Raw genomic sequence first — 20,702 nt, forward strand, 5'->3', positions numbered from 1 at the left:
TTTGAAGAAGAGGTTTGTGGTTCTAAGGGGCCTGACCTAGTCACGGAGGTCAGGGTGTCTTCTCTGAGAAAGACTTGAAGGATAAATAGGAAGTAACCAGAGCAAGAAGGGGGAGACGATGATCCAAGCAGAGGGAACTGCACATGCAAAGGTCCTGTGGTGGAGGGTCTGGGTGAAGGCCAGAGTGGCTGGAGTTCTGCAACAGAGGGGAGTGTGGTGAGAATGAGGTTGGGAAGTGGGCCAGCTGATAGCACTTGAACTTGTGGGTGTCTTTAGAAGATTTGGTCTGAATTCCAAGAGCAAAGGGAAGGTTTTAAGCAGTGGTGCAAAATGATCCAATTTGTGTAGCAAACTAGTTTGAGGGGGCCCAAGTGGAAGTGAGGAGTCCATGAGGGTCCAGCAGTGCCCACATAAACAATGAGAGTGGCTTTGACGAAGGACATGGTGAGATTGGGGAGCAGGGTGAGTTGGATGTTGGGGTGAGGGTCAGGCGATGTTGAGGTCTGAGGTACTGGGCTGGCGGATGGGAAGGGTGACAATGAACATCATATTCCTGTAAGAACATATTATATTGAGCATAAGTAATATCTTCCTTTCTACCAAGGATAGAATGGTTGACCTCTGAGTAAGAAAGAAGGGAAGAATTTTCAGGTTCTACTATATGGTATTTAATATGTTTTCTCATTAAATCTGTTCAACAAATCTGAGAAGTAAATACTATTATTTATGTATGAGGAAAGGGGTCTCAGAAAGGTAAAATTACCTGCCCAAGGTCATGGCTGGGGAGAGGTTAAGCCTCCACCAGCCTCCTCTCTTAAAAAAAAAAAAGGCAAAACAACTTATTTCATTCTTCTCAGTGAGCTGATAATTGAGGAAAAAGTTTTTGGCAGAAGGGAAAGGGAGGGGAACCTGGAAGAACTTCCTGCTCTGAAAGAATGCAAGGGAGGCTGGGGCCATGTCACTGAGGAGCCCTGGGCATCCATCCAACCACAGGGGTGAACCAATGTGTTCTTGACCTGAGCCAGAAACCAACTCTCCGTTTCTCTTCATCTCCCACCGCCCTGCTCCTGGGAAGTCCTTCTAACCTCCTGGACCTAACCTCAATCCTGTTCCTGTGCCCATTGTCTCAGCTTGCAGGCAGATCCAAGACAGCTGGCCGCTCCCTCTCCCCGCTGGGCACGAAGCCTGACACCTGCCCTTCAGCCCTCGGTGGGCTCCCAGGAAGCCTGCAGCCTGTAACCAGACAGTTTGCTCCCAGCAGGTACCCCTGAGCTGCACTCCGCACACTGTTCCTGGATCTCCTCTCCGAAACCTGGGCAGGGTGTGTTCCCACCCAGTCCAGTGACCTTTGCCTGTCTGAGCCCTGGTTAATTTTTGCCCAGTCTGCAAGCTGTGGGGCTCCTCCCCTTCAGGGATATAAGCCTGGCCCGAGGCTGCCCTGTTCCCCACCTGTCCTGAGCCTCCCCAAGCTCCCTCCGCACCCTCACCATGGCCAAAGGATTCTACATATCCAAGGCCCTGGGCATCCTGGGCATCCTCCTGGGCATGGCGGCCATAGCCACCATCATCGCTCTGTCTGTGGTGTATGCCCAGGAGAAGAACAAGAATGCCGCCGTGGACCTCACGAGCCCCGCGACCACCCTGACCACCACCATCACCACGCCCACCACCATCACCACGGCCAACACCTTCACCACGACCACCACCATCACCACGGCCACCACCTTGGACCAGAGCAAGCCGTGGAACCGATACCGCCTACCCACGACACTGTTGCCCGACTCCTACAAGGTGACACTGAGGCCCTACCTCACTCCCAATGAGAATGGCCTGTATATCTTCAAGGGCACAAGCATCGTCCGCTTCATCTGCAAGGACCCCACTGACGTCATCATCATCCATAGCAAGAAGCTCAACTACACCACAACCCAGGGGCACATGGTGGCCCTGCGGGGCGTGGGGGCCTTCTCGGCCCCCGACATCGACAGGACCGAGCTGGTAGAGCCCACGGAGTATCTGGTGGTGCACCTCAAGGGCTTGCTGGAGGCAGGCGGAATGTACGAGATGGAGAGTGAATTTCAGGGGGAGCTGGCCGACGACCTGGCAGGCTTCTACCGCAGCGAGTACATGGAAGGCAACGTCAAAAAGTAAGTCAGAGCCAGGTCTGCTGGGTGGGGGCAGATCCTAGGTGCTGAGGCAGAACTGGACCCTGGGAGCCAAGGAAGGGCTTGGGTTCGGGGCCTTTGAACCTTCGGGAGCCCTTGGCTGGCCCATCACTCCATCTGCAGCTCCGGTAGAGCAGCTACCAAGACAATCGACCCTTTCCCGGAGGGCTCCCCTATACTTTATTAGGGAGTCAGGGATGAGAGATGAAAGTGCCCCTTGGATAGATAGGAAAACAGGCTCCGAGGAAAGAAATTTGCCAAGGTTTCCCAGCCAATACAGGGATGGAGCCTGCCAGGCCTTTGACCCTGAGTCCAGAAGGAGCTCTGCTCTCCCATGTCAGCTGGCCTGTCGGCCTGGAGGCGGCCTGGGGGAGGTGGGGAGGGCAGGGATTAGGCCAGGCAGCATCTGTGCACCCCATCCCTGCACACCCAGCAACACCCTACAGCCCCAGCCCCGCACACCCACACGGGCACAGGCATTAAGCTGGCACACCCTCTAACCCCCGCTTCGGGCAGGGTGCTGGCCACGACACAGATGCAGTCTGCAGATGCCCGGAAATCCTTCCCGTGCTTTGACGAGCCAGCCATGAAGGCCACATTTAACATCACCCTCATCTACCCCAAGGAACTCACGGCCCTGTCCAACATGCCGCCCAAAGGTGAGCAGGTCTGGCTGGGGCCACACATCCTCGGAAAGCAGACCCCCAGGGCTGGGGCACAGGGCAGGGAGAGGGCTCAACCCCACATGCCTGCGTGCTCCCTGCCCAGGTCCCAGTGTCCCGCTTGCAGAAGACCCCAACTGGAACGTCACTGAGTTCCAAACCACGCCTGTAATGTCCACATACCTTCTGGCCTACATCGTGAGCGAGTTCACGAGTGTGGAGACAAGGGCACCCAACAACGTCCAGGTATGGAGCTGAGGCCACCTATCCTTCCTCGGGATTGGTCCTGGCCTGGGAGATATTCCTATTTATCCTCATCCTTGTCCCAGCCCCTGAGTTGCTAGGCAGTGTTTGAATCCCAGTTCTGAGTGATCTTGGGCAAATGCCTTAGGTTCTCTGACCCTCTGTCTCTGCATCTGAAAAGTGAGACCCTCCTCACGAAGGGAGTTCCCAACTCCTGGGTGCCAGACAGATGGTGGCTATGGCTATTGTTATTCCCCAAAGGCCCCTGCCTGTGACTCAAGGCTCTGAGGAGACACCCACGCCCTCTCCTCCGCTGACCAAGCCTCCCAGTTTAACCTAGTTGGTCCCCCAGCCTGCCAGGCTTTGGGACTCGGCCCACCTGCACCAGGACCCAAGAAGGGCCCCTGACCTACCTCTGTCTTCTTTGCAGGTCCGGATCTGGGCTCGGCCTAATGCAACTGCACAGAACCATGGCATTTATGCCCTGAACGTGACAGGTCCCATCCTAAACTTCTTTGCCAATCATTTTGATACACCCTACCCACTCCCAAAATCTGGTGAGTGAGGTGCCTCACACTGGGGGGAAGCGGATGGGTCTCCCCCCATAGCCCGAGGCCATCCCACCAACAGCCTGGACTTCCCAGACCAGATTGCCTTGCCCGACTTCAACGCTGGTGCCATGGAGAACTGGGGGCTGGTGACCTACCGGGAGAACTCGCTGCTGTTTGACCCACAGGCCTCCTCCAGCAGCAACAAAGAGCGGGTTGTCACTGTGATTGCTCACGAGCTGGCCCACCAGGTAGCCCCCCAGTCATGGGGAGTGCAGACGGAGAACGAGGGGGGCTCTGGGAGGAGACGGCACAAGTTGTGGCTCCGTCCTTGGCAGCTGAGAAGGGAAGAGTTCCACCTGGTAGGGTGTCAGGGAGGAGTCATGATGATGTCGGTGAAGCTTCGAGCTCAAGACTGGCACACTGGGAGCACTCGGTGAAGCGTAGCTCTGGGTACCGTTAGTGACTGCAAGGCCCAAGTGGCTTGCCGGGCTGACCTCCCCTCCCCCACAGTGGTTTGGGAACTTGGTGACCCTGGCCTGGTGGAATGATCTTTGGCTGAACGAGGGCTTTGCCTCCTACGTGGAGTACCTGGGTGCTGACTATGCAGAGCCCACCTGGAATCTGGTGAGCCCGCTGCCCAGGGACCTCTGGGGTCTGGGTTGGGGGAAGACCTGGGTCACCCCCTCCCAGGCCAGTCTCCTGATGGCTGCTGGGGATTTGCAGAAAGACCTCATGGTGCCGAACGATTTGTACCGTGTGATGGCTGTGGACGCACTGGCCTCCTCCCATCCCCTGAGCACCCCTGCCGAGGAGGTCAACACACCCGCCCAGATCAGCGAGATGTTTGACTCCATCTCCTACAGCAAGGTGCTGCCCAGCCCCCGTGCTGGTCCTGAGACAGTAGGGGTCATGGGAAGGGAAGTGGGGACTCGGCCCACAGGGGCCCACCGAAGCCGGGGCTCCGGGAGCACCTGTCCCAGCCCGATGGGGACACAGGGTCTCCTGCTGGCTCGGCGCAGCCTTCTGAGCCCCCTCTCCTCCACCAGGGAGCCTCGGTCATCAGGATGCTTTCTGAGTTCCTGACTGAGGACCTGTTCAGGAAGGGCCTGGCGGTGAGTACCCTTGGCCAGCCATAGGGTGGGAGGTGTTTCCTCCAAGCCCTGGCCTACCACAGAGGCTGAGTGGTAGAGCCTGGGGCAGCAGCTTTACCCTCACCGTGCCCTGTCTTTCCACAGTCCTACTTGCATGCCTTTGCCTATCAGAACACCACCTACCTGGACCTGTGGGAACACCTGCAGATGGTCAGTAACAACCAGCCCCCCTGAAGCCATTCTGTGGGGGTCCTGAGATGCTGAAAGTCCTTGGGGGCAGCACACGTGTAAGAGAATGTGCCCAGCTCCACTGCTTACCCTCCCAGGCAGGCCATCTGGAGGCTTGGTTGCTCATCTGTAAAATGGGTGCAATGATGGCTCCTTGAAGGAGGTGTTATGAGAGCCTGGGTCACGAGCCCTGGCAGGCAGCCCGCCTCACGCTACAGTGAGCTCTGTGAGGGCAGCTGAGGAGTGCCGTCATCTGAGTAGCGAGGAAACGGGCTCTTGTGGTTCCCAGGCCCAAGCCTTCCTGTCCCTGGAACTTTGGAGCCAGTCATTCACCTACTCAGCACTCCTGGCTGCCCTGCGCCCTGGCCGGCCCCTCCCAGACATGACTTTGCACACACCAGCACCCTCGGCGCGCTCTCTGACCCTCCCATCCAGCCTCACCTTGCATTCCTGTCCATTCAGACCCTGAGTGGCCCCTGTCTTTGGGCAAACCCTCTGACCACTCCCACCCTCCCACCTGCCCCTCCCCGCCTCTCCTGAGACTCTCCCCATCATCCCCCATCATGTCCTCTCCTTCACGGCGGCCCCCACCCCTTCTCTGTGGCCCTGGTCAGCCCTACCGACCCCTCCATATGCCTGTGCTCCATGACCAGCCTGACCAGGGAGGGGAGACCCAGGGCCTTGTCACAGAGTCACAGCTGGGCTCCAGGGCCCTCCTGGCCAGTCTGCAGCCCAACATCCATCTGCCATGAGGCCGGTCCACCTCCCCCACCTCCCACAGCGTCAGTCCCTCCCCTCCGCTTCCACTGTCTTCCTTGCCCAGCCTCAGTTTCCAGCGCCTTCCTTTCTTCCGAAGCCAAGCCCTCCTCTGCACCAGCACCCCTCCAGCTCCATCTGCCCCTCCCTCTTTCCCTGAGCCCCTTCTCTCTGCAGCCCCCCTAGAGATCCCCTCCCCCTTAGCTTGCACCTTCCGACAGGGTCTTCTGCCCTCTATTTATGCTGTTCTTAGTTTTTTATTTTCTCAGTTATTAACAGATGTGGTTGGTTTTTTGTTACTATTATGAAAGCAATGCACACACATGGAAAAAGATGAAAAAAGATTTAAGACAATAACAACCACCCTAAGCCCATCCCCAGACCCTCATCCGGGTGCATTTCCTTCACATTGCCACGACCCTCTCCTTCGCGCTGCCTGTGACATGGGGACACTGGTTTTCCTTCCTCTCTGTCTCCTCTCCCTGCCCGTCCTCCCGGGTTTGTTCAGGCTGAGCCATGGGCATCCTGGGTGCCCCTCCCTGACACACACTCACCTCAGGTTGGATCACAGAATGGGAAGCCACATGGATTTGCTTAATCAAAGTGGAATGAACCGGAGGCTGGGAAGCTCTTGGCTCGTCCAGCACTGGGCAGCCGAGGAGACAGAGAGCCGGGCTGGGACCCCAGCTCCTGCCTCTCAGCCCAGTGCTCCTCCACTGCCTCCCAGCAAAGTGGTGCCACTAAGGGGAGGCCAAGGGTGAAAGGGGAGAGTGGGTGGGTGGGAGAATGGCAGTCGCTGATGGCCGCACCATATCCCTCTGCCCAAGGCTGTAAACAATCAGTCGACCATCAAGCTGCCAGGCACCGTGCGTGACATCATGGACCGCTGGACCCTGCAGATGGGCTTCCCTGTCATCACCGTGAACACCAAGACAGGGCACATCTCCCAGAAGCACTTCCTCCTTGACCCCGAGTCCAACGTCACCCGCCCCTCAGCGTTCAAGTGAGCAGATGAGGTCACTGAGACAGGCGTCCTAGTGAGGGTTCTGAGGGGCAGTTGCTCTGGGACCCTCTGACCATAGCAGGGCCTGGCCCGCTGTGGCCCCTGCCATAGTGGCTGTAGACAGTCTCCCCTCTGGGCCAGGAGGATGGGGGCGTTTAGTGCCAGAGTTGGGCAGAAACTGGAAGTCCGGGCAGGGCTGTTCTTTGCTGGCAGTGCCCAAGAGCTGCCGTTTCTCACCCCTGGCCTCTGGATCTCTTGTTGCAGCTACCTGTGGATTGTTCCCATCTCATCTATCAGAAATGGCAAACTGCAGAACCACTACTGGCTGCGGGACAGCGCAACAAGTAATCCAGCCCTGCCCTAGTGGACAGCAGCCCCATCCCATACTCCCAGCTCCTGGCCCATGTTCTGGGGTTATGGCAAGCCTCAGCCAGGGCTTCCTTCATCGTTTCATTCAACAAATGGAGCCAGCTTCTTTGGTTCTAATTTCTACGCTGTGTGACCCTGGTCAAGTTACCATGTCTCTCTGGTCTCCATTTCCCCATCTATACAATGGGGCTAGGAACAATATCTACCCCATTGAGTTTTGTGAAGGTTAAAGAAGAGGATTCCCATGAAATGTTTAAAACAGTGCCTGGCACATAGTATGAGCAGTCCTACTCTGCCAGGCACTGAGGAAACCAAGGTCAAGGCAAGTCATCCTCTGCCTAAGCCAAGGCTGCAGATGAAGGGAAGGAAGACAAGCAGTTCAAACGTTCCAGAGCTGTGCTGAGTGCTTTAACAGAGGCATATGTGGCCTCTGGGGTACTGGGGCAGGTGGGCAGGGAGCCGGGAATAAGGAGCTTCAACTTCATGGAGAGGTCAGGAAACGCTTCCTGGAGGAGGTGAGCTGAGTCAGAGGAAGAGTAGGAGCTCGCCAGGCTAATGGCAGCAGAGAGAAGCAGTCCAGGCAGAGTCAATAGCAAGTGCAAGGCTTGAGGTAGGAGAGAACTCGGAGACTGAGTGTGGCTCGGGCAGAGGTGCGCCCTCGGTGAAGCGGGTCCCTGCAGGCTGCAGGAGACAATGGCTATGTCCTCGGGCCAGGAGGAGCCGGGACAGGTGGGAAGTGGGAAAGCCATTGGGTCTGACCTGCAGGTATGGAAGGATCCCCTCTGGCTGCCAGGAGAAAGGGTGGAGGGAGAGCCGTGAGGAGGAGGCATGGAGCCCCCAGGAAGAGAGGAGCAGTGCTGGGGGGCTAACTGGATGGGAAGCGCTGCCTGGGTGTGATGGCGCTGTTACAAGCGGAGAGGTGGGAGGAGGAGGGGGTGGAGGAGGAGCGGCCGCCTGGGGAGTTGAGTCTGAGGGGCCGGGGGTGTGCCGATGGAGTTGTCTCGGTGGATGCCACTGGCCCGGCCACCCAGAGCCTGTGGGAGGCAGGGCGGCCACTGAGGTTCAGAGATGGCAACTGGTCTGTCCAAGGTCCCCGGCCAGAGTTGGGCCCCGGCAGCCAGTCCTACCCCTCTTCTCCGCCCCTCTCCTTGGCGTTGGGCCAGCGGCGTGAGGGCCAGCTGCTGCCAGGCTGCAGGGGAGGCTGCTCTGCCGAGGCCTGGGTCAGGTCAGCCTGTGGCCTTCTGAGCAGCCCTGCCCCAGCTCTGGTCTCTCCCCACAGCCCAGAAAGATCTGTTCGAAACCCAAGCAGATGACTGGGTCCTGCTAAACGTCAACGTGACGGGCTATTACCAGGTTAACTACGATGAGAACAACTGGAGGAAGATTCAGAATCAGCTGCAGATAAAACCATTGGTGGGTACCTGCCGCCCCACCCATCCCCTGCCTGAGGCCCAGCCCCAGGATGGGGCCCCAGACTGCAGGGCCTGCCCGCACCGCCAGCCCGAGGTCACACGCTCTGTTACCCCTTCTAGACCATCCCTGTCATCAATCGGGCGCAGGTCATCCACGACAGCTTCAACCTGGCCAGGTGAGTGCTCAGCCATGGAAGCCTGGAGACTTGGCAAGTGCGGTTCCATAGTGAGAGCCAGTGCTGCCTCCCGCCGTCCTCACCATGTGCCAGGCTCAGCACCGTGGGCTCCCTGTGCTTCTGGACACCCCTCCCTTGGCCACACGTCCCCAGAGATTGTCGGTGTCACAGCCCATACTTCCCAGAGAAGGAATCTGAGATTCAGAGCTTGAGTACCCTGCCTGAGGTCACACAGTAGCCCATGACAGCCAGACGCAGTCCTGTCCAACTCCAAAACCACAGTGCACTCCACGGCACCAAGGTTTTCCGGAGGGCTACCTGTGGCCCAGGCCACCGTGCTCAGTGCTAAGAAAAATCCGGGAAGGACAGGATAGAAGAGATGCAGCATGGATAAACAGATATTTATTGAGCAGCTGCTGTGTTCATGAGCACCAGCAGGTGCCAAGTTCTTTGACATAAGTGATGTCACCCATAGACATGGACCTTTATGAACCAAATATGCACAGATGGCCTGAGGAGGTGGAGGGAGGAAAGACCAGAGGGCCAAGCAAATCAGAGAAGAGGTGGGCAGAGTAAAGAGCACAGGTTTCTTGTCTTTTTGAATCTCTGATCTGTCTCCTATGGGCTGTGTGGCCTTAGGCAAGGCACTTTACCTCTCTGAGCCTCAGTTTCCTCATCTGTAAAATGGGGATAATGAGCAAGGAAATGTGACTGGCAGTGGGTGAGGGCCAGGCCTGGGCTGGCCTCGTTTGTGGCACCACCCAGCATCCACATCCCTCACCCCTACCCCCAGCCCCACCCCTGGTGAACGCTGGAGCTGGCTCAGTTGGGCCTCTGGGACCTCAGGCTCTAGGAGGAGGCTGGGGTTCCCACAGTGAGGCTGGACTGGGTGGGGGTGCTCACTTGAGCCCCTCTGTCTGCTCCCAGTGCCCATATAGTCCCTGTCACCCTGGCGCTGAACAACACCCTCTTCCTGATCAACGAGAAAGAGTACATGCCCTGGCAGGCCGCCCTGAGCAGCCTGAGGTACTTCAAGCTCATGTTCGACCGATCCGAGGTCTACGGCCCCATGAAGGTACAGAGGGGCATGGCAGGGTTCAAGGACCAATTCCCCAGTGCCTGAAATTACGCCATAAGGAAGTGAATAGAAATATTGCCTGGAATGGTGAAACACGCCAGGTCCTTGGCAGTGGTGAGAGAGCAGGAGGGATGTAGGGTGAAGGGAGCAGGGATTGAGAAGGTGAGCAGGTTGGGCACAGCAAAGAAAGGACACAGACTTCTAGCAAAGTTTGCTAGATTTGGAAATTAGCAAATCCTTCTTTCAGAAGGCAACAGAAAAAGCCACAGTACAGGAAGGGGGTGGGAGTGGGGGAGAAGGCCTTTTACCAGCTGTGTGGACTCAGGCAAGCCTCTTCAGACCCAGAGAACCCTTCTGTGAAAGGAGCGGGCCTGTGCCTGCCTAGCCTAGCCCTAAGGGCCTGGAGGGGGATGCCGCTGTTAACAGTTTTGAAGCTTGGGGGCACGGGCAGGGAGGATCAGAGGGAAACTGCTTGCTCTGGATGCATAGCTGAACCCATAAGGATGTTCATTGCAGTGTGGTTTATAAAAGACAAGAAAACCAAAAATACTCAAATGTCCAACAGTTGGAGTTGGTTAAGTAAACTAGAATATCCATTTGATGGAATATTATGTAGTAATTAAAAATGTTTTTCACATAATTAACGAACTGTTATGGTAAATGAGGTTTTAACTCACTTTAAACTCATTAACCTACCTACACCTTGGATTCACCCCATCCTCCTAATGTAGTAAAATCACAATATTTGGTCAACTCAGTATTCAGCATTTACTTTATGTGATTATTTAAATATCATTCTCTGCTGAGCCACATAAAGTACCATGTTTGTGTCTCCTTTTTTATACATCGTATACAAATGTATCAGATAATACATTAGTTTTGCTTTTTCCTGGAGGCATCCCTCCTGGAGCCCTCTGTCGGCCTGCTCCCTTCTAGAACTGCTACTCAGCTCCCACGCTGGGAGGCTCTCCATTGTTGCATCTCTTGTTTCCTGAACCCATGGATTCTTCCTTGAGTTTTCTCTCTATTAGGGGAGCACATCTTCCAGTTTTGGAGAAAGGGTTCATAAGAGGTGGATTTTTTCAGGTAGATTGTCTGAAATGTCTTTATTCCACCTTCACACTGCATTGAGAGTTTGCTTGAGTTTAGAAGTTTCTAGGTTGAGGGACTTCCCTGGCGGTCCAGTGGTTAGGACTCTGCGCTTCCACTGTAGGGAGCATGGGTTCAATCCCTGATCAGGGAACTAAGATCCCACATGCCTCGCAGCATGGCCAAAAAAATTTTTTAAAAAAAGTAGTTTCTATTTTGGAAATTATTCCTCAGGAAATTTCAGGTCTTGCTCCATTGACATCAAACCTCTCATGTTTCTGTTGAGAAGCCCAGGGCCTTTCTTATTTCCAGTTCTTTGAATGTGGCCAGGTTCCCCTTCTGGAAGCTGTGGGCTCTTCTCTCCATGCTGGTGGTCCTTCATGCAGGTCTTTCTCATCCTTCTACGTTTTCAACCTGGACAACTTTGCATTGCTCCTTTAAACTTTCTTCCTCTCCTTTTTTCCCCCGGTTCTCCCTTTCTGGGACCCTTGTTAATCCAATTCACTGCCCTTACATTGGTCCTCTAGTTTTCTTCTCTCCTATTTTCCAGCTTGGTGACTTTTTGTTCTGCCCTCTGGCATATGCCCTCAGTTTAGCACACCACCTCTCCTCCTTTTTTCTATCATATATTTAAGCTTCCAAGTGCTATTCCTTGCTCCAGTGCCCTATGCAATATCTTCTCTGAACTCTTGGAGGATATTTATCACAGGCTTTTTTTTTTTATTAAATGTATTTATTTTATTATTTATTTATTTTTGGCAGTGTTGGGTTTTCGTTGCTGCATGTGGGCTTTCTCTAGTTGCGGCGAGCGGGGGCTAATCTTCGTTGTGATGCACAGGCTTCTCATTGCGGTGGCTTCTCTCATTGCGAAGCACGGGCTCTAGGTGCACGGGCTTCAGTAGTTGTAGCGCATGGGCTCAGTAGTTGTGGCTTGCTGGCTCTAGAGCGCAGGCTCAGTAGTTGCGGCGCACGGGCTTAGTTGCTCCGCGACATGTGGGATCTTCCCGGACCAGGGCTCGAACCCGTGTCCCCAGCATTGGCAGACGAATTCTTAACCACTGCGCCACCAGGGAAGTCCCCTATCACAGGCTTTTATGAAGTTTTCTTTTTCTTTCACTGACTTGTTTCCTCCAAGTCATCTGTTTGTTTTGATCTCCTCTTTCAAGTTGGAAACTGAGCTGCCCCTTTGAATTTGAGAGTGAGGCAGTGGTTGAAAGCTCCACGGGGAGGTGGAGTTTGTCACCTGCAGTCTTGTTATGGGGTGACTAGGTGGCCAAGTAACTCCTCGTGGGGACCCTCAAAAATTAATATCTATGACTGTGTTCCCTTGACACTATTCAGTCTCCAGAGAGTGATCCTCTGTCTTGTGCAATTGAGGCTCACTTTCTGGGATCAGGGTGGGGAAGGAAACTGGGGGTACCTCCATTTAGGCTGTAAACTTTCACCTCCGGCCCTCTCTGCAATTCAGCAACCCTCCCACTGTGTCTGGGGACCCTAGTTCTGAGCCCCTCTGATTCAGCCTTGCTCATGGGGGAGGGAGGGGTGTTGCTTGAGGCAGGGAGGGAAGTGGGCGCTTGAGGGTTTAATTAGTCCCTCTACAGATTTTGACTCCATTGCCCTGTTCACAGCCCGGCCTCACTCCTGTCCCCGGCACACCCATCCCTCTAATCCTGAGCCTCGTCACAGCAAGTCTCTTTGCTTCTGTCTCCATCTCCCCCATGGCAGGTGCTCTGCTGCAGACCCCCGCCTCGGCCAAGCCTGTTCCATCTCCCTCTCTCCACCTCCCAGGTCCTACACTGTGTGGACGTCTCATCCACTGTTGTTTCCTTTCCAATTCTCTTTGCTCTTGGGGGTTTATTCCTTTTACGTTTGGATGCGGATTCTGGTTGACACACATGATAATCTACTGTATTGAACCAGCGTCTGCAAAGGATTTTAATAACATGGGTTGGGCCTTACACGACAATGCCAGCTAAAAGAACAGCATGCAGAATTGTAGATATGCTGGGCAGAAAAGAGAAAGGAAGGGGCAAACTCACCAATTTGGAAGTCATGGATTTGGTAAGTTCTGGGGTGGTTAGTATTTTCTGCCTATGCTTTACAGTGTTTTCTAAATTCCCCACAATAAAGGCAGAATACTTATGATCAGGTGGTGGGGGATGGTGGGCCCTAAAACTATATTAGGAAATGGTGATACTTAGACATAGAGTGTCAGAACTGGTTGAGGGAAAGAACCCCAGATCAGTCATCTGAGACCTGGACTAGCGCTGGCTCCTTTGACCACTCTGGCCTTGGGCGAAGCCCTTAGCCTCTGGCCTCTTGCTTCTGTAGCCATTAGCCCTTGCTACACTTGCCTACCCACATCAGAGGCTCCGTGGGGCTCCAGGTGGGTCAGGCATGAGTCTCCTCTTTGAGGCTATTCATGTTTTCTTTTTCCCAGAATTACCTCAGGAATCAGGTTGAACCCCTCTTCCTACATTTTGAAAATCTCACCAAGCACTGGACTATGCGCCCAGAAACGCTGATGGACCAGTGAGTATGACCTCTCTTGGGTCTGGAGATCACAGGTGGCCCAGGCACCCTGACCTGGGAAGTCCAGAGCAAGTCCCAGCAGCATTCTCCTCTGAAGTGCCCAACTCCTGGCCGGACCAGGGCCACCAGTCAGGGAGAGACCCCCCACCCCACCCACTAGGAATAGGGAGCCCTGCCCTGAGGCTCTATGTGGCCTCTTTGTACAAAGGACCAAACTGAAATTTCAAGGTCCCCTCACCGGCATTGTTATTCAGATTCTAGGGGTTGAAGGTGGGGCTGGAGTTTATGCCCGCCCTCCCTGGGCTGCCCAAGGCAAGAAGCAAAGAGGGGAACCCAAAGGGCGGGTGGGCTGCAACCTTAGAGCCCCAGCCCTGTTGCCCTGCCTGGAGCTGTGTGTCAGCAGGGGAGTCTTTGCCAGAGTCAGAGCCAGGCATGCTGACAGAGTGTCACCCTGGGGCAGGTACAATGAGATTAATGCCATCAGCACTGCCTGCTCCAATGGGCTGCCTAAGTGTGAGGAGCTGGCCAAGAACCTTTACAACCAGTGGATGGAGAACCCCCAAAATAATCCGTGAGTGTGTCCCCTGCTTGTCTCCTGATCTTTATCTGTCCCTCAAGCTCACAGCCCTGTCCTCATCAGACCCTCGTCCCGCCCTCCCTGCTGCTGCTCTACCCCTGACACCCTGACCCCACACCAGGATCCACCCCAACCTGCGGTCCACCATCTACTGCAATGCCATCGCCCAGGGCGACCAGAAAGAGTGGGACTTCGCCTGGAGGCAGTTACAACAAGTCCAACTGGTTAATGAAGCTGACAAACTCCGCTCAGCGCTGGCCTGCACCAACAAGGTCTGGCTCCTGAGCAGGTGAGGACCAGAGCTGGACGGGGCTGGGTGAGTTCCCCTCCCCGCCGGGGACCAGGGTCCCAGTGTGGGGGAGAAAGAACCAGCCAGGCGTCCACACTCTCCTCCGTGGGATCCTCGCAAACCTGCGCAGTGGAGCAGTGCGTTTCCCAGTTTTACAGATGAGGACACGGAGGCTCAAAGAAGCAAAACAACTTGCCCAAAGGCTAGAAGCTTTACTCAGTGAAAAAAACAAGATTTGAATCTGGATCTGGGTCCACGTCCTGTGCTTTTAACTGCTGCAGTCTCCTAGCCTTTACCTCTCTGTCAAGGGCTGTGGTGCATCTGGACCTGAGTCCTTCTGGACATCCAGCTGGGCACCCCCCAAACCCTTGGATGAGGGCTCCTGGCTCCCACTGTGTGCCTCATATGCCACCTTCTGTACTTCAGTAAAGAAGAGCTACCCTCAATGTCAAAGACAGGAGTGGCCACCCTACCTGGTGCAGGGCTTACCCCTTCCTTCATTCATTCATCGTCAGATATTTATCAAGCACTTGGTCTATGTCAGTATGATACCTGGCATAGCCAGTGACCCTGCTTAGGGGACTCAGTGTCCCATCTACAGGAGGGCGGTAGGACCAAGGAGTCTTCAACCCGCAGCATGCTGAAGGGATGTTGAGAGGTTGCAGGAGAGGTGTGTGGGATGGAGGGCAGGGTCCTTTTACTTATTACGCAGCATGCTGTCCTCACAGGTACCTGAGTTACACCCTGAAGCCAGACCTCATCCGGAAGCAGGATGCCACCTCCACCATTAACAGCATTGCCAGCAACGTCCTCGGGCAATCTCTGGCCTGGGACTTTGTCCAGAGCAACTGGAAGAAACTCTTTCAGGAGTGAGTCTGCTGAGAGCATGTTAGGGGAAGTGCACACCAAGGCTGAGTCCCCTGGGGGTGGGCTGTGTGCACCAGACCCTGCAGGGTCGGGAGTGGAGGGTAGACACTGCATCGGAGTGGTCCAAAAAGAACCCAGCTTGAGGTCGGGAAGGGACAGGAATTGAAAGACGTGGCAGCGGGGCACAGCTGTCCCTTTTCCCACTTGGGGGAAAGAAAGTCTGGCTGGTGGGAGTGTTCTCTGAAGAGATGGGAGCGAGGACACTGCAATCAAACCTGTGTTCAAGTCCCTAGTGGTGTCTCCTTGGACATGTCATTTCATCGCATCTACGAGATGGGGACAGTCACAGGGTCCTGTGTCGCCTGCCAGTCACCGAACATTGGTTCCTGGCCCCCCTCACGGTTCCTCTCTCTCCCTGCCATGCAGTTATGGCGGTGGTTCCTTCTCCTTCTCCAACCTCATCCAGGCTGTGACCCGAAGATTCTCCACTGAGTTCGAGCTGCAGCAGGTAAGAAGCCCCGGATCTTGGGGCGGCACCCAGAGACCCATCCCCAGTCTCAAGGGACAGCCGCCACTCAGCTCCCACCGCATGTGTTCACAAGGCAGCGGGGCTCCATGTGGTCAGGGCTTCCTCATGTAGAGGGGCAGCTGGGTATCCAGACTTTCTAAATGTCACAATTCAATCACAGATATTCATCTTGGAATTTTTGTATAGGCAAAAGGTAAAGAGAATAATATAATGAACCTCCATGTACCCGTTACTCAGATTGAACAATTATTAACATTTGCCGACATTTTTTTGGGGCGGACAGTTTTCAAGCTAATCACTGATATTATATAATTTCACCTATAAACACTTTAGTCGTATCTAAAATAAAGAATTTTAAAAACATAATCTATCATTAGCAAATACAAGAAAATTAACAATGCCTTACTATCATCTTATACCCAGGCCATTTTCAAATTTTCTGTCTTTTTTTTTTTTTTTTTTTTTTGGCCGTGCCACAGCCGCTTGTGGGATCTTAGTTCCCTGACCAGCGATTGAACCTGTGCCCCCTGCATTGGGAGCGCAGAGTCTTAACCACTGGACCACCAGGGAATTCCCCTATGTTCACATTTTTGAGTGAACCTCTGTTTTTACTTCTCTTGGGTGTACACCTAGGAGTGGAATTGCTAGGTCATTTGGTAACTGTGTTTAACTTTTTGAGAAACTGCCAAACTGTTTTCCAAAGCAACTGCACCAACTTACATTCCCACCAGCAATGTATGAAGGTTCCAATTTCTTTATGTTTTGGGGAAAATTGTTATTTTCCTTTTTGAAAAAATTATAGCCATCCTACTGGGTGCAAAGTGGTATCTCATTGTGGTTATGAGTTGCATTTCTCTGATGACTAATGATGTTGAGCATCTTTTCATGTGCTTCTTGGCCATTTGTATATCTTCTTTGGAAAAATGTCTATTCAAATCCTTCACTCATTTTTTTTTTAAATAAATTTATTTATTTATTTTTGGCTGCGTTGGGTCTTCATTGCTGCACGCGGGCTTTCTCTAGTTGTGGCGCGTGGGGGCTGCTCTTTGTTGCGGTGTGCGGGCTTCTCATTGAGGTGGCTTCTCTTGTTGCGGAGCATGGGGCTCTAGGCACGCGGGCTTCAGTAGTTGTGGCTCGCAGGCTCAGTAGTTGTGGCTCGCAGGCTCTAGAGTGCAGGCTCAGTAGTTGTGGCACGCGGGCTTAGTTGCTCCGCGGCATGTGGGATCTTCCCGGACCAGGGCTCAAACCCGTGTCCCCTGCATTGGCAGGCGGATTCTTAACCACTGTGCCACCAGGGAAACCCCCTTCACTCAGTTTTTAATTGGTATATTTGTCTTTTTATTGTTGAGTTATAAGAGTTCTTTATATAATCTGGATACTAGGCCCTTATTAGACACATATTAGGCAAATATTTTCTCCCATTTTGTGGATTGTCTTTTCAGTTTCTTGATAGTGTCTTTGATACACAAAGTTTTCAATTTCTTTAAAAAATTTTATTTATTTATTTATTTATGGCTGCATTGGGTCTTCATTGCTGCATGTGGGCTTTCTCTAGTTGCAGCGAGCTGGGGCTACTCTTCGTTGTGGTGCGTGGGCTTCTCGCTGCGGTGGCTTCTCTTGTTGTGGAGCATGGGCTCTAGGCACGAGGGCTTCAGTGGTTGTGGCACGTGGGCTCAGTAGTTATGGCTCGCAGGCTCTAGAGCACAAGCTCAGTAGTCGTGGCGCATGGGCTTAGTTGCTCCGCGGCATGTGGGATCTTCCCGACCCAGGGATCGAACCCATGTCCCCTGCTTTGGCAGGCGGATTCTTTACCACTGAGCCATCAGGGAAGTCCAAAAGTTTTTTATTTTGATGAAGTCTAACCTTCTAATTTTCTTTTGTTGCTTGTGCTTTATGTGTCATATATAAGAAACAATTACCTAATCCAAGGTCACAAAGATTTACACCTATGCTTTTTACTAAGATTCTTATCATTTTAGCTCTTACATTTAGTAGTGATCAATTTTGACTTAATTTTTGTACATGGTGTAAGGCAGAGGTCCAACTTCATCCCTTTGCATGTGGCTATCCAGTTGTCCCAGTACCATTCATTAAAAGGACTATTCTTTTTTTTGTAATATCATTAATTTATTAAAAAATTTTATTGGAGTATAGTTGATTTACAATGTTGTGTCAGTTTCAGGTGTACAGCAAAGTGATTCAGTTATACATATACATATATTCATTCTTTTTCAGATTCTTTTCTCATATAGCTTTATCACAGAATATTGAGTAACGCTCCCTGTGCTATACAGTAGGTCCTTGCTGGTTATTATAGTGGTGTGTGTATATTAATCCCAAGGTCCTGATTTATCCCTCCCCACCCCCATGTTTCCCCTTTGGTAACCATAAGTTTGTTTTCGATATCTGTAAGTCTGTTTCTGTTTTGTAAATAAGTTCATTTGTATCATTTAAAAAAAAATAGATTCCACATATAAATATCATATGATATTTGTCTTTCTCTGTCTGACTTACTTCATTTAGTATGATAATCTCTAGGTCCATTCATGATGCTGCAAATGGCATTATTTCATTCTTTTTTATGGCTGAGTAATATTCCATTGTAGATATGTACCACATCTTCTTTATCCATTCCTCTGTTGATAAAAGGACTATTCTTTCACCCATTGAATGATCTTGGCACCTTTGTTGAAAATCAATTGACTGTAAATTTTAGGGTCTATTTCTGGACTCTCAATTCTATTTCATTGATCTGTTTGTCTTTATGCTAGTACACATTGTCTTAATTATCATAGATTTGTAGTGAGTTTTGAAATCGGGATTGTGGGCCTTCCAACTTTGTTCTTTTTCAAGATCATTTGGCTATTCTGAATCTTTGCATTTTTTTATGAATTTTAGGATCAGCTTGCCAATTTCTGCAAAAAAATACAGTTGGAATTTTGATAGGGATTGTACTGAATCTGTAGATCAATTTGGGGAGTATGTCCGTGTTAGTAATATTAAATCTACCAATCCATTAACACAGATTTGTCATTTTTTTTCCTTTTATTTAGGTCTTCTTAATTTTTCTCAACAATATTTTATAGTTTTCAGCATACTGGTCTTGCACTTCTTTTGTCAAATTTATTCCTAAGTATTTTATTCTTTTTGATGCTATTGTAAATGGAACTGTTTTCTTAATTTCATTTTCAGATTTTTCACAGCTAGTGTATAGAAATACAATTGATCTTTGCATATTGCTCTTATATCCTGCAACCTTGTTGAACTCATAAGTTTTAATAGTTGTGCTTTTTTATTTTTCGATTCCTTGGGACTTTCTGTATACAAAATCATGTCATCTGCAAATAGAGATAGTTTACTTCTTCCTTTCTGGATGCTTTTAATTTCATTTTCTTGCCTAATTGCCCCCGCTACAACCTCCAGTACTAATACATCTTTTAATCTGTAGCATCTCTTTTAAAAAAAAAAAAAACAACATTTATTTACTCAAGCAACTGGGCCATTTGTACTATAGAAATGACCACATTTTGAATTTGGCTGGTTGCTTCCTTGTGGTGTCTGTTTAATTTGTCCCTCTCTCCTCCCTTGATTGGATTGAGATTGTAATTCATTAAAAAACTGAGAATCAACTCAATAAGGACCTCACAATGAAGGTCAAATACATGTAGGAGCCAAGCTGAACCTTGGGGCGGTCATTTTTTTTTTTAAATAAATTTATTTATTTATTTATTTTTGGCTGTGTTGGGTCTTTGTTGCTGCATGCAGGCTTTCTCTAGTTGCAGCAAGCAGGGGCTACTCTTAGTTGTGGTGCGTGAGCTTCTCACTGCAGTGGCTTCTCTTGTTGCAGAGCGCAGGCTCTCGGCGTGCAGGCTTGCTTCAGTAGTTGTGGCTCGCGGGCTCTGGAGCGGAGGCTCAGTAGTTGTGGCGCATGGGCTTAGTTACTCTGAGGCATGTGGGATCTTCCCGGACAAGGGCTTGAACCCGCGTCCCCTTGCATTGGGAGGCGGATTCTTAACCACTGCACCATTAGGGAAGCCCAGGGCTGTCATTTTTGACCTCTGCCAGGGAGAGGGAAGGACTGGCCCTCCCTGTCCTGGAGAACAGGCTGTGGTCCCCATCCCCAGGGGCCCTAACGTGGAGGGGGAGGACAGAGGACCTGGCAGCCCTCTCCTCAGGACTGTGTTAGAGACCTAACCTGGGGCTCAGAATTATCCTTTTCCTCGCAGCTGGAGCAGTTCAAGAAGAACAACATGGATGTAGGCTTCGGCTCAGGCACCCGGGCTCTGGAGCAAGCCCTGGAGAAGACCAAAGCCAACATCAAGTGGGTGAAGGAGAACAAGGAGGTGGTGTTAAACTGGTTCACAGAACACAGCCAAATAGTCCCTGGTCCTCACAGTCACCTGGCCCCCATGTGAGATGCCCACGTGTGTCTATCCAAGTGGCTCACGGTAGGGCCCCCATTCCTGAAGCCTGAGGCACCCGTGTCCTCCCCTTAGGAACAGTCTCTGGCCCATGTTCTCTCCACTCTGCCCAGGGGGCCAATCCAGTTTCTGATGGCCAGACTGTCCAAGTGCCTCCCAGCCCCTGCCCCTCATGCCAACCCCACCCAGGCATGGCTCCTGTCACCCAGGGCCCTGGGGCTGATCTCAGGGAAGTCCAGCTCCAGGGCCAGATGAGCAGAGGCCCTCGATGGATGATGGACTGCCTTGGGGGGCTGCCCTGTGCCCTCTCTCACCCTCCCATAAAGACCCTGAACCTGAGGAGTTAACAGAGCACCAGATCTGTATATTTTTTTCTAAGATAAAATGTAAATAAAGGATTTCTAGATGAGCTTCCAGACTCATTACTAAACTAGAGCAGGAGTGGGTCTGCACAACAGCTAGAGAACCTGGGGTGCTTGGGGGCCTTGGACCCCCAGGAAACATAGGAAGGAAGAAGTAGCCAGCCTGCTGGTCCTTCCTAGAACACCTGTGTGGCAGTGTCTGCCTGCAGTGTTCATTTCATCGGCAGGATTGAGACTCTGGGTGCTGGGGAGCCACTGGAGGTGGAAGGAATGGGGACACAGCGGTTCCCAAGGTGGAGTGG

The 20,702-nt window shown here is 52.1% G+C and overlaps 1 protein-coding gene across 1 annotated transcript; it reads left to right on the forward strand.

The window, feature by feature from the left end:
• The first annotated feature begins 1,485 nt into the window (after positions 1-1,485).
• ANPEP (alanyl aminopeptidase, membrane) lies at positions 1,486-20,392 on the forward strand. The gene is made up of 20 exons (XM_061181767.1): positions 1,486-2,147; positions 2,682-2,824; positions 2,934-3,073; positions 3,501-3,627; positions 3,715-3,869; positions 4,132-4,245; positions 4,345-4,488; positions 4,668-4,733; positions 4,857-4,922; positions 6,524-6,699; positions 6,964-7,043; positions 8,348-8,481; positions 8,601-8,656; positions 9,584-9,731; positions 13,264-13,355; positions 13,816-13,926; positions 14,054-14,221; positions 14,950-15,090; positions 15,515-15,596; positions 19,844-20,392. Exons 1-20 carry the CDS (start codon positions 1,489-1,491, stop codon positions 20,030-20,032), a joined length of 2,991 nt encoding a protein of 996 aa, XP_061037750.1. The 5' UTR covers positions 1,486-1,488; the 3' UTR covers positions 20,033-20,392.
• The last annotated feature ends 310 nt before the right edge of the window (positions 20,393-20,702 follow it).

This window comes from Eubalaena glacialis, chromosome 2, assembly GCF_028564815.1.
Source record: "Eubalaena glacialis isolate mEubGla1 chromosome 2, mEubGla1.1.hap2.+ XY, whole genome shotgun sequence".
NCBI classification, from domain to species: Eukaryota; Metazoa; Chordata; class Mammalia; order Artiodactyla; family Balaenidae; genus Eubalaena; species Eubalaena glacialis.

Excerpts from the sequence above, each read along its gene's own strand:
- ANPEP (XM_061181767.1), top strand. The coding sequence starts at position 1,489 with ATGGCCAAAGGATTCTACATATCCAAGGCCCTGGGCATCCTGGGCATC. Across the intron at positions 4,489-4,667 it reads ACTCCATCTCCTACAGCAAG|GGAGCCTCGGTCATCAGGAT; the intron begins GTGCTGCCCAGC and ends CTCCTCCACCAG. Across the intron at positions 8,657-9,583 it reads GACAGCTTCAACCTGGCCAG|TGCCCATATAGTCCCTGTCA; the intron begins GTGAGTGCTCAG and ends GTCTGCTCCCAG.